Source organism: Spermophilus citellus (genome assembly GCF_964194105.1).
Source record: "Spermophilus citellus genome assembly, chromosome: 17".
Lineage (NCBI taxonomy): Eukaryota > Metazoa > Chordata > Mammalia > Rodentia > Sciuridae > Spermophilus > Spermophilus citellus.
In genome coordinates, this window is record NC_138199.1 from 62,160,131 (window position 1) to 62,174,261 (window position 14,131).

The 14,131-nt window shown below is 36.3% G+C and overlaps 1 protein-coding gene and 1 pseudogene across 2 annotated transcripts in view; both read left to right on the forward strand.

Annotated features, from left to right (window-relative positions):
• Positions 1-11,913: 11,913 nt before the first annotated feature.
• The window catches only part of EFCAB3 (EF-hand calcium binding domain 3), a gene marked incomplete at its 3' end in the record, with an annotated part of 59,319 nt that continues 57,101 nt past the window's right edge, over positions 11,914-14,131 (forward strand). Inside the window, exon 1 of the mRNA XM_081272018.1 lies at positions 11,914-11,965. Within this exon, the coding sequence (XP_081128144.1) occupies positions 11,944-11,965 (22 nt within the window). The 5' untranslated portion in view covers positions 11,914-11,943. The remainder of the gene's footprint in view (positions 11,966-14,131) is intronic.
• LOC308635500 (tripartite motif-containing protein 43B-like) lies at positions 12,112-13,395 on the forward strand (annotated as a pseudogene). The gene is made up of 2 exons: positions 12,112-12,168; positions 12,530-13,395. The product of its transcript is annotated as a tripartite motif-containing protein 43B-like (transcript).

The window sequence follows — 14,131 nt, forward strand, 5'->3', positions numbered from 1 at the left end:
GCATAAATATTTACTATCATTACATCTTCTTGTTGGATTGTTCCCTTTACCAGTATGAAGTGACCTTCTTTATCTCTTTGGATTAATTTTGACTTGAAGTCTTCTTTGTTGGATGTGAGAGTAATTACTCCTTGTTTTGAGGGCTCCATTTGCATGATACATAATTTTCTATTATTTCACTTTCATCCTGTGGCTGTCCTTGCCTATAAGATGAGTCTCTTGTAAATAACATATAGTTTTGAGTCTTGTTTTTTTAAATATTTATTTTTTTAGTTTTAGATGGACACAATATCTTTATTTTACATTGATGTGTTGCTGAGGATTGAACCCAGTGCCTCGTGCATGCTGTGCGAGCACTCTACCACTGAGCCCCAGCCCCAGCCCCTTGAGTCTTATTTTTTAATCCATTCTGCCAGCCTATGTCTTTTAATTGGAGAGTCTATATTATTAACATACAGTGTTAAAAAGAGATGCTATAAAGAGATGCTTACTAATTGCTACCATTTTGATTTATTTCTGATGTCTAGTTTGGCCCTGTTTTTCATATGTTTAGCTACTTTTCAAATGAGATTTGTTCATTTGTGATCTCTGGGGTTTGCTTTTATTTCTTCTGTGTGGAGTATTTCTTTAAGTATTTTTTATAGTACCAGCTTTAGTAGTCATAACCTTGAAATGTTTTCATTTCTTCTTAGATTTTGAAGGATAGCTTTGATGAATATAGCAATATTGGTGGACAGGTATTTTCTTTCAGGACTTAGAACACATCATTCCAAGCCATCTGGCTTTTAAAGTTAGTGCTATGAAATTGAAAATAATTCTGATTGGTTTGCCTCTAAATGTGACCAAACATTTTTCTCTTGAGGCTTTTAAAATTCTATTTTTGTTTTGTATGTTAGGCATTTTAATTTTGATATGTGGTGAACAGGTTCTTTTTTTTCTTGTCTATTTGGGGTTCTAAACACTTCCTGTACCTGATGTCCATCTCATTCTCAAGGCTTAGAAGATTTTCTGTTATTATTTCCCTGAAGTGGTTATCCATTCCAGTAGACTGCATCTCACAACTCTTTTCAATTCCAATGATTCTTAAATTTGGTCTCTTAATGTTGTTCCAGAGTTGTTGTATATCCTGATCATGGTTATTTATTTTATTCACTTTAATACTGTCTGAATGTTCAAGGCTGATCACATTGTCGTCCAGTTCTGAGATTATAATCATTCTTTTGAATTCATTATTTGATATTTTATCCTCTTCAGTACCTTTGTAGTCAGTTGCTGGTGAATTCTGAATTTTACCTTGTGTTTTTTTCATATTTACTGTATTCCTGTGTTAACTTTTATGCATCTGTGTAGGCCTTTTTAGGGCACTTCCTTTTCTTGCCAAAGTATCCTAGAGTGATATAGATCAAGACCCCCTCTTAGGTGTGATATCCACAGACTTTGTGTTAATTTCATGTTTTGCTATAGGAGTTATGTCCATGAGTGGGACCTAAGGTCCCACCCTTAGCTATTCCTATTAGGGACCTGATCATTAGTGACTTTGTCTCTTCTTTGTATTAAAGCAATAGCTGAAGTTTGAGCATCATTAATTTGTGTGTGGAGCAAAAAAGTACATTGTCTTTTGTTCAGAAGCAGTCTCTCCCTTGTGAACTTGTAATGTCCACATAGCTTCCCAGCACCTCACAGAAAAAAAGGAAAACACACAACAGCAACAACCAATGCAAACCAAATGCTGCATTAAAGTAAATACCTGGTGCCTACTATGACATCTACAACACCACCACAAAAACAGGAATGGTGGAGTCAGCAACTGCCAACATTAAAAATAATACATAACTATGAACTAGAACTGGCATTAAGATAAACAGCAGGTGTCAGCTACGTCATCCATAGCACTAATAATTGTTACAATATAAATGTGGGGGCAGGATTTATAAAAACCAAATATTACCAAAATATGGTAAAAATTCAATTCATTAAGAGAAAAGAAAATGTGATAGGAAGGTAGAAGAGGGGAATGTTCAAAATATGAACAGATTCAAAAGAAATGGAGCAAGTGATGATGATAAAGAAGGAGAAATAATAGGAAAAAACAAAGTAAAGGGAAAGAGAAGATAAAGTGGAAGAAGAAAGAAGAGAAAGAAAAACAAACAAAATAAAAACAAACCAAAAGCCTAGCCCTCAAAATATAAGGCAAGGAAAAATAACTATTGTTTAAAAAATGAGAAAAAAAGAAATATGTATATTCTATATATGTCCATGGACCAATCAGCACAGCAAGAACACATCACACACACACACACACACACAAAAAAAAAAGGAAAAAAGATCCTTAGTGAAAAATGAAAGAACCATTTTAGATCAAAATAGTCAACAAGAATGGATGATCACTGCATATGCCCAACTTTCCTTCTTTCTATTTTTTCTTGGACTATGTACTGAGAGAAGGAAAGAGAGAGAGCATGTGTGTGTGGCTCTGTGGTACAGTGCTTGCCCTGCACACGTGAGGCACTGTGTTTCATCCTCAGCATCACATAAAATAAATAAATTAGTAAAACAAAGATATTGTGTCCATGTTCAACTAAAAAAAATGAAAGAAAGAAAGAAAGGGCTGGGAGTTGTTAACCTCTTCCTGTTTCTTGTGTTGCCCACCAAGCTGCCAGTTGGTGTATCCTAAAACTGCAGCTAGTTGAACTAGCTCTTAGCTTTCCTTCTTAATAGTATAAAGATGTAATGAGAAGTACTGCAGATTGGAGTTTCATAGACCAGATCAAGGCACTCCCAAGGTAGGGCTGCTGCAGAGTTCTATGAGGGGAGTTCTGGCAGTTGGGGCTTAGTTCTAATCAGGCCTGTTTAACAATTTTGTTGGGTGGTATTTGCTCTGGAGAGATTAGATCAACATATTCCTAATGCCAAGCAAATGCTGATCTCTGCTGGTAGTCTGAATCTCATGAGTCTTCCAAGAATTCTACTCACAGGGCAGGAGGGCCAAGCATCCACACACTCTGCTGCTCATGAATATAGCCTTTCTGGCTTAGTCCCTGAGTGTATTCACACCTCCTGGTTCAGTTTCCCAGCATTCTTCAGCTAGTCAAAGGAAAAGCAAGTTGGCTCCCTTTTGTTTCCTGACTTGAATCCCCTGGGTATATTCTCAGGTTCTTCTAGGTACACCTGAGGCCACATATTAGGCACTTGCTAGGGAAGTATGGCTATGTTTGCTTCAATCTCCTGGGCTCCTGCAGCAGCAAGCTGCAGCGTGGCTCCCCGAAGATGGATTTTGCCTCAACTCTCCACTTGCCAGTTGAGAAACAGAACATTTTCCAAATACCACTTCACTGAACACCCTCTGGATCAGCTCATTTCAAGGTGCTTTTCTTTCTTTCTTTTTTTCTTTCTTTTTTTTTAATTTAACATGGACACAATATCTTTGTTTTACTAATTTATTTATTTTATGTGATGCTGAGGATGGAACACAGTGCCTGTGTGTGCAGGGCAAACGCTCTACCACAGAGCCACAACCCCAGACTGCTTTTCTTATCTACAAGGTTTGCCCTGCCAAATCTGACCCTTGTGTTTCTCTCTGTGCTATCCCTCCCCTCTGTGGTAAACCCTTGCTGCCACTGCCACTCCCAGATGGATCCAATGTACTCTTTTTTTGTTCTTTGTTTAATGCACCCAAATTTCTGAGTCTCTAAAACACTGTCCAATATTGAATTTTAATGAAATTCCTCTTTCACTCACTTTGCTGAGGAGCAATACTCCCACTGCTTATATCCTGAGCCATGGAACAACTGCTTTATCAAGGATGTTCTTAAGTGACTGACATTATTTTATAAGTATTTACAATTATATACAATGAAGAATACAGTGACTGCCAGTACAGCTGATTGTCACTGCCTTGATTCATGCAAAGATGCCAGCAGTTCTACTCACCTTTGCTTTTGCACCATCAGTGCAAATGCCAACACTTTGAAAAAGGCAAAGGGTATTGAGTGGCTTCAGAGGTCCATGGACCACACTTTGAGAACCACTACTCTGACATGCCTAAACCTTCTACATGGTGCAAAAGAATCAGGTCTGAAAAGAGGAGGATTGACTATGGAATGGAGCTAACTTCAAACAGGCAAAACCTCACACACCATAATGCTCTAAAGATGTTTAACAGCTAATAATTTATAGAAGAAAAAAGAAGCTATATTCATCGAATGGATATATTCTTAGAGCTTAAATCTTCTTTTCTACATGTTCCTGTGAATTAATAATAATAATAATTCTAAGGTAAAGCATAAAAATTTCTGTAATTCCATATGCCATATTTTAATTTAAGAATTTTGTATCTCACGATCTTCATCTCTGAATTCAAGTTCTGAATTTTCTTACAGAAGATGAAAAGGTTGAGTTAGATGTGTTGATGGATGCAGCAAAACATTTTATGGGTAAGTAAAAATTTATAAATGATATTACAAAATTGAGATGTAAGTCTTTGTAGAGAATTGCCTTTTGCCAGGCATGGCATAGTGGTGTACATCTGTAATCCCAGTGGCTCAGGAGGCTGAGACAGGAGGATCACAAGTTCAAAGCCAACCTCAGTGAAAGAGAGGTACTAAACAACTCATTAAGACCCTGTCTCTAAATAAAAAATACAAAAAATAGGGCTGGGAATGCGGCTCAGTGGTCAAGCGCTCCTGAGTTCAATCTCCAGTACCAAAAAAAAAAAAAAAACAGAGTTGCCTTTTTATAGCAGTAGGTAACTCCCTCCAGCAATAGTGTTACAAATTCATTCAGCTCTTTTGTCTATTCATTGATAATTTTGTCTTACTAGCAACAATTCAGATTATTAAAAATTTAGGATAAGTATGGACACTCTCAAAGAGAAGTACTAACTTGTTCAATATTTGATTCAGTAGTGTTTTTTCCACTGGTGTTCAAAGAACCAAAATATAGATGAACACAGTAAATTTCAATGTGAAGTTTTTACATCAGGATATATGGTTATTATGAATAATTATTCCTATAATTCAGGCCATGAAGTAATAACAGAATTGTTACTCTAAGGTAGATTATGTAAATTCTTTTTTTATACCTTTGTTTTATTTATTTTATTTTATGTGGTGCTGAGTATCAAGCCCAGTGCCTCACACATGCTAGGCAACTGCTGTACCCCTGAGCTACAACTCTAACCCCTGAATCATGTAAATTCTTTATGCCATCTGTCTTAGTTCATTCCTACTACTCTAACAAAATGCCACATACTGTATGCCATACACTGAGGTATAATCTTATTTGAATTAAAAGAATCCTTTCACATACTGAATTTCAAAATATCTCTATGTAAATGAAGTTGGCTCATGTATTAAACTCAATTCTGAAGCTAAAAATAATGCTGTATTTCATTATATTATTCATAATTTGGAATAACTAAATCCCTTAATATGCTCATCTGAAACAATTCCCATCTCTTCAAAGGAAAAAAGGTTGAAACTAGTGACCTAAAAAATGTGCTGGGAAGCATGGGAATCTGGATCACTGAAAAAGAACAGTTGAAACTGTTAAAAACTCTGCCCATCTCTAGTGAGTATTTAGCATACCACCCTGATGTTCAGGGAAATGTGATATTGTGGGCTTCTGGTGAGAACTCTGAGGAATACCCTAAGGGAAAATAATGTAGTACTGGCATTAGAAATGCTGTTCTTGTTATTTTTATTTTAATTTAGAAGTGAGAAACTTCTCTCTTTTGCATTCAACCAGTGACCCCTTCTAAATATTTTCATAGTGACACAGCTAAATATCCCCCATTATGTACCCTGCACCTTCAATCTCTCCCATGCAAAATTTTCTACCTCCCCAAAATCCAACTATATTAAAATTTTTTTTTTTAAAAAAGTAAACACCTAAGGTCAGAGGGCCTCCAGGCTCATGGGCCTGTCATTATCTATTCTGATTGGTCACTGACACAACCCATCAGTCCCTCAAAAGTTCTTCCTCCTGGACACTTGCCTAGGCTCACCCATAAACCCTAGAGGCCAGCCAGTGCTCACCTGTACCTCCTGCTTGATCTCAGGGACCTCCATACAGACATCCTTACCTAGCCCCATAGTTTCTGTCCCCAGTTGTCCCCCAGGTAAGAGCAAGCCTGCACATTGCCAAGGGGGCTAGTGACCCTGAAGGCAGAAGTATCCAACTAGACAGCAAATGTTCCATATCCATTGAAATTCTCCTCAAATAAGTTAAGACTATGGCAACTTCATTGTGTCTGACATTGGCCCCAGTTTGATCTCTCAGAGAGCCAGTTATAAGAATTGCTTCTTTGTTAGTACTTTGGTTCTGAGAAAGCAGGAAGAAGATGCAAATAGACTGTAAGGGAGACTATGGGAGAGAGAGAGAGAGAGAGAGAGAGAGAGAGAGAGAGAGAGAGAGAGAGAGAGAGATATGCCAGGCACTGAGGGTTCCTTCAACACTCCAGACACTCCTACCCCAAAATGGAGACCTCTGGGGAAAGACAGGATACTAGAGGACAGATTGGGCTGGTAGATGACCACCTATTCTCTGTTTCAATTACATTTCACCTCCATTTATAGAGTTTGTTTAGAGGAAGAAAACATTTCTTTAATTTTTATTTAAACATTGTTTTATTACTATTCAAGTTGATAACTGTTTCTAAACCATCTCTGCAATGGGGTTACCTTTTGAGCTAAACATACAAGTACACCTCATGGGCCCACAGTAGAGACAGGGAAAAGAGGAAAAGATGGGGGGGTCAAAGTGCAACAAAAGAAGAGAACAAGAAGACAGCAGGAGGAAAAAACACCCATGTGTGCCTGTTTGTCATACACATCTGCCACTGCCATGTGTTTCAGCAAGGGGCTAGACTGACCCTATTGACAGCAGTCCTTATCCTCTATTATTGAGGGTAAAATAGAATAATATTTTGTAGATGATCATATAAAACATCTTACAAAATTGTAGTCTCTTATCCTCCTTTTGACTTGTATTTTATTACATTTTACAGCAGATGGCACAGTGTATATTAAAAGATTACTGGCTGGTTTGAAGCCTCTCAAAGGTAAACATCATGAAAACAGCAGCTACAATGATTGTGCCTTGCTTTTTTTATTTCTCACTTATTAGAATTATACTATTCTACTACTTTCCTGATTCTGAAAATATGTGTTTTAACCAATCATTCTTCTTTGGGTATAATTATATTTGAGAAAATCATCGTTAGTAGTTTTTAAGTTTTGCTTCCATTTAGGTTGGTTATCTTTATTACAATTCATGAGATTTGTCTAATTCTTCCTTTATCACATCCATGATCATCAGTTCAATTCAAAGTTATAGCTCAGTGCTGAGGGAGCATTTTCTCAACTCTGACACTGACTTTCTGGGTTCATCTAAGTAGCCAATGTTTTACTCTCCACTTAGGGTGATGCCTCCTCTCAAAGCTAGCATCTTCTTGAATTTACTTGTATTTCTTATATCCTAAGGAAAAAGAGTCCACGTCAGTAAGCGGGAAACACTTCTGGAGAATTTGGAAATCGAGCTTGTGGAAGAGGAATATGAGGGCCTACTAAACCATCTGCCAAGTGATGGTTAAGTATTTCAGATACCATTGTACCTGGGAGGAATCTTAGGGCTTCCATGGGTGGGCTTCTGAAAGTAAACTTATTTTCTAATCTTCTTGAAAAACTAATGAAATATTTCAAACATACATAAAAGCAATACAAACATCAGGTGCCCAATAGCCAGAGTTAACAAATGCTATCTTTTTTGACATATTTGCTTTATCTATTTTCTCTCCTTCTTCTCTTCCTTCCTTCTTTCCCATGTATACCTTTTTTAATAAGATAAAATTGCAGTGATGACTCAATTAGATCAATTTAGCTGGATAAATTGTCAAAGAGGCAAAACTAGCATAATTCATTAGGAAGAAATTATTAAGGAATTAGCCCCAAGCTAAGATTTCCTTATTAGAGAGTAGTTGGATTCTAACCCAGAGCCAGTTTCCATCAGAGACACAGACAGCATATCTTTCAGTAGAACCAGCATATAGGCCAATCCAGAATAAATAGTTTTTCTCTCTTAACTTAGGGCCACTACTACCTACTGGCATCTTTCATGCTAACATAGAAAACAGCTTGTAGTTAAAACTTCACTCTCAGGGCTGGGGTTGTATCTCAGTGGCAGAGTGCTGGCCTAGCACCTGTGAGGCAATGGGTTCTATCCTCAACACCACATAAAAATAAATAAATAAAATAAAGCTATTGTGTTCATCTACAACTAAAAATATTTTTTTAAAAAAACTTCATTTCTCCTGGGCTTAACAAGACTGCAATTATCCATAATTTTATCTGGCTCATTTTCCTTAATAAAAAAAAATACATAATAAGTTATTTTTTATTTATGATATTATCTAAGGAGTCCTCAAATGCTTCCTACTGGAGAAGGTATTGTTGCCAGAAGGTATTTTTTAGAGCCCTTGAATTTGTTTTGATGACAATATTTTCTTCTTTTCTCTCTCTCCCTCTTTTTTTTTAAGAAGTACTGTATGCTACCACTATGTCCCCAGTCTTTCTTTTATTATATATTTTGAGACAGACTCTTGCTATACTTTTGAGGCTGGTCTTGAACTTGAGATCCTCCTGCTTCAACCTCCCAAATCACTGGGATTACAGGTGTGCATCACCATGATTGGCTTAAATGAGAGAATTTTTCTTTCTAACCCAACAGTCTATTGTACCACTTGCATTCTTTCATTTGTTTAGCTAGTACAAACTAGCTATAAACTAGCTAAACTAATGCAAAATACTGAACTAAAGTGAAAAATTTCTATCTAGTGGTATAAAGAAAATTAAGGCATGATTCCAAGTCTTAAATAGCTTAAAGTCTTAAGGGGTAGAGATAGAGAACATAAGTAAAATTTAAAGAGTTCGGCTGCATACTGTTAAGGTTTAAGGGTTAGCTGCTTATATAAATAAATGACTTTCAGATTTCAAATTCAATCTTGTCTATTGAAACATGCTCTTCTTATGAGTCTAAAAGAGGAAGAAGCCTATTAAAAGGAACTACTGTTAAACTTCTCTATCTCAAAATGGTATTAGTTAAATGAAAGTTCACTTTAAATTTATATCTTGAGCAGGGCACAATGGTACATGCCTGTAATCCCAGTGATTTAGGAGGCTAAGGAAGGAGGATCATTTGTGGAAGGCCAGCCTCAGCAACTCAGCAAGACCCTCAGCAACTTAGTAAAACCCTGTCTCAAAAAATGGAAAGGACAGGGCATGTAGCTCAATGGTAAAGCACCCCTGGTTGAATCCCCAGTAACAAAATAAATAAATTAACATCTTGATTTTTTTTCTTCCCTCTGTTTCTTGTTTATTTTGAGTTAAAAGAGTTACTAGAGAAAATTATGAAAAACAGCTGAACTGTAACCCTTTACATTACAAATTACATTTTTTCATGTCACTTTTCTGAGTCTAAGATTTGACCTCTGCCTGAATTATATTTTCTTACAGAGAACGAAAGTGTTGGTTTAAATGTAGTGACGGATGCAGCAAAAACTTTTACAGGTAAGTGAGAAGTTAGGGTGGAAAGGGCATTCATTATTAACTAAGACCTGAATGCTTTATAGGAAAGAACGGGATTTTTAAAAACACTCATATTCTCTTCAGGCTATTTATGACATGCTAAATTGACTCCTCTAAAATTTAATAGCAAAATGTTTGTTTCATAAAACTATTGTTTGATATTAGATTTTTCCTCTACAAAGCTATATTATGTAGAGTTATGAATAATAGTATTTCCACATCACTTCAAGGTGAAGTTTTTGTAATATATAGTTACAACAAAAAGACCCCATAATTCAGATGATACGATGGTATTTGACTTGTGTCTGGAATTGTATGGACTTTTCTTTCTCTTGACTTTAAAGTATAGACTTTCTAACTGCACAATCACATGTCCTTTAATCTGTATAATTTGACAAGTTTCATTGTAAATATTGCTCCTGTAATTAGGGAGAATGTCACATAGGAATCGTTTTCATAATTTGAAATCATTAGGCTATTGAAAAAATTCTCCATGTTAATAATTCCTGTCTTTCTAAAGGAGAGAAGGCTGATGTCAGTGATCTGGGCAAAGTGCTGAGGAAAATGGGGCTGATACTCAACAATGAGGAGCGAAAGAAGCTGCTGGAAACTCTGCCCACTAACAGTAAGTATTTAGCACACTCTTTGAAGAAAGGCTTTTGGAACATGGATGTGAAAACTTATGAAGTTATGTTATGTGTTTGTCCAGTAAAACCCATTTAGAAAACACAATTCTTACACTAGAAGAAATCTTGTTTCCTGTTTTTTTAACTTATATTTTATTGATTGATTGATTGATTGATTGGCACTGGGAATTGAATCCCAAGACATCTACACTGAGGTACATCCCCAGTCCTTTTTTTTACATTTTATTTTGAGAGAGAGAGTCTTGCTAAATTGCCAAGGCTAGCCTCAAACTTGAAACCCTCCTGAATCGCTGGGACTATAGGCATGCACTACCATGCCCAGCAGGTGATTTATATTTTAATACTGAAAGCTGGCAACCTCTTTCACTAGTCTCTACCATCAAATACAAATTGTTCTGTAGCCCTGGGGGCATTGCCTAATCTAAGTCATTTACAAGAAGAGGGAAATCAGGGAAGTAAGAGAAGGAAGGAAAAAGCAAGAAACAGGAAATTAAGACTTTTTAATTTAATCAATGAGTACATTAATAACAGAAAGCACTTACTTTATCTTTGGTTTAATTCTCACACGAAGGTAAAAATAGAATGAACTTCCAAACAAATCAGAAAGTTGTTTGGGTGTTTTCCCACAAAATTAAAGATGTTGTGTTGTCTTTGTGCAGTCTTTGTTAGTCTTCCCATCATTTAACCTACATTCTGAATAGTGTCTTATCTTACAGGTGGTGGAAAGATATATAAGAATAGATTGCTAAAAGGTGTGAAAGCCCTTACTGGTGAGTGAGCAAGTTTCACCTTACTGGTGAAAGAGCAAGTTTAAAAAAAAAAAAAAGAAAACTTATGCTTAGAAATTTCTTTCAGATGTTCAATTTTGCTTCCTGCACTATTTTCCATTGTTACGACTCATAACTTATGAGTCTTCTTTGGGTGCACAGAATTTGGGGATTATAAGTAAAATACTGCATTACTGTAGGAAATTTTGACACTGTTTTACTTGTATAGACTGGCTGTTGTTTCAACCAGGAGTCATTAGACTTGCCTACTCCTATCCAATGATGATTCATAATAAACAAACCCAGATCAGTATTAAAGGGGAATGTCCTATTTCTACTTCATATACTTTGTGCAAACAATTATTCCTTTAATTTGAAAATATATTTTAAAATACATGAAGATGATAATTCTAACCACTTGAAAACTGGTAAAAAGAACTGGTTAAATATACCCTATCCGATACCAATCTCATCTCTCCCCAGGAAGACAAATACCATTAGCAATTCAGTGGTATCTTTCTCAATTTTTTTCCCCTACTACTAACAGCTGTATCTAAATCTACACACACACACACACACACACACACACACACACTTTTTTAATGCTTTTTGCTTTACCCTCCAATTAGGATTTTTGATGTATGACCATGATTAGCATTTTTCATTCTTTTTTAAAAATATTCTTTTAGATGTTGATGGACCTTTATTTTATCCATTTATTTATATATGAGGTGCTGAGAATCAAACCCAGTGCCTCACACATGCTAGGCAAGTGCTCTACCACTGAGCCACACCCCCAGCCCCAGTATTTTTCATTCTTAGGCAATGATACTCATGTTCTTATTCCATTCTCTTTCTTCCTAAGGGCCACGAGTCAAAATCAAAAAAGTGGAATCTCTTTTGTAAAACATAGGAATTAAAATCAAAGACGAAGAACTTCGTGAACTAATGACTGAACTATCAACTGATGGTGAGTATTACAGACATCAATTTGCTCTTCACAGAAACATAGCTCTCCTATTAGAAGAGGTGAAAGAAAACTTTTTAGTATCACAAGGAAATAAATGAAAATAGGAAGACTTACTCCTGAGTCATGAAGGAACACCATCTTTAAAAATGCCTTTGAAAATGGAAGTCTGGGATGCTATTTGCAGGACTCAGCCTTGCCTGAAAGTGCTGCATACCTAAGGAACTAAAAGAATTAGTTGAAGGGGTTCTAGGGTTGTGGCTTAGTGGTAGAGCACTCACTTAGCATGTGTGAGGCCCTGGGTTCAATCCTGGCACCACATAAAAATAAACAAAATAAAGGTGTCATGTCCATCTACAACTAAAAATTTTTTTTTTAAAAGAATGAACTGAATCAATGGAAATGTAACTGATGTGACACAGCAATCTGTATACGGGGTAAAAATGGGAGTTCATAACCCACTTGAATCAATCTGTGAAATATGGTATAATAAGAACTATGTAATGTTTTGAACAACCAACAATAAAATAATTAAAAAAAAAAAAAAAGAAATTCGTGTCCTTGCAGTGGTATGTGCATCTGCACAGAGAGAATACCAAGGCGGCTTATAGGGTGCTGCATCCCAGTGTCCATGAAGAAGAAAAAGAACATTTGGAGACACTTTTAAAGGAACGCAAATTGACTATACAGAAAATTAAGAAAAGCAAAGCCAAAATGCTTCAAAAGGGGAAACAACTAAAGAAAGACTATCAAGAGCTGATGAAAATGTGCCATAAACCATATGTGGAGCTGTTTGAGAATTTAGAAGACACATTGGCAGAGTATGAGTTAGTGTTCCTGCACATGCCCCAGCCTGTGAGGCCACAGCTCAGTGCTCAGCCCATCACTGGACTGAGAGATGAACTTAACCACTTCCAAGTGAACATTTCGTTCCGTAATGAAATAAGCAGTCACAGTGTAGTGCTGTGTGATGTGAGAAGACTGATGTTTGGAGAAGATGATGAAGATGAAGCTTTGAATTCTGACAGATCAAACTATTTTGCTGCATTGGGAGATCAGATCTTCACTTCTGGGAAACATTACTGGGAGCTGGATGTGTGTGGCTCCTGGGACTGGGCTGTGGGAGTCTGTAGGGATCCTGTGGTAAGGAAGAACCACACACTGCTTGAATCTGAGGACATGTTCCTCCTTTTATGTGTGAAGGAGGACACACATTTCAGTCTCTTGACCACCTCCCCAGTATTTTCTCTCTATAAGAGAGACCTATGGGCCATGTTGGTGTGTTCCTTGATTTTCAAAGTGGAAGTGTGAGTTTTTTGAATGTTGCCAGGAGGCCCCTTATATGGACATATCGTATTGGGTCCCTGAATTTCCCTGTCAGGCCATTTATTTTCCACAGTCCACACATAATTAGGGATAATTCAGGAAGCTAACTTCTCTGCCCGAGAACTTCATATTTAAGGGACCCCTTCTCAGTTGAAGCAGAGCAATTACTAGGACTATTTTTTATCCCTATCTTAATGTAACCTCATTTTATTAAATATGAAAATATGATACAATATGAAATTTTGTTTGCTCAATTTTACTTTAATAAAGCCATCTTTAGTTGCCTAAAAAAAAAAAAAAAAAAAAGAATGAACTGAAGGGAAATTTAAGAGAAAAATTAAGGAAGTCAAAAGTCAGATGATGAACTAGGAGAGAAGGGTTGCAAGAAAAAGACCTAATATCCCTAATGTAGAAAAAGGTTTTGCATATTGGTAAGAAATAGAATATGAAATATGCAAATAGGTGACTGTAGAAAATGAAATGTAATGTAAATGCCCTATAACATATGAAAAGATGTTTAATTTCACCAATAATCATGAAAATACAAAGTACAAATAAAACATGATTCAGAACTATTCTCACTCCTTGGATTAGCAAAAATTAACAAGCCTGACAATATCTAGTTCTTATGAGGGTATCTAGTTTGAGTAAGAATTGCCATTGTTATATATCTTTTTATAAAAGTTGTTTTGTAGGTAGGTACAAATATGTAACAATAAATCTCATCAATATGAATGACTATGATGCACCAATAAAAAGTGGCATGGGGGGGGTCATCTTGCAGTAAATAGGGAGAAAAAAAATCTTCCCTTTTTTCAAGTGAATCCACTATATCCCTTATCT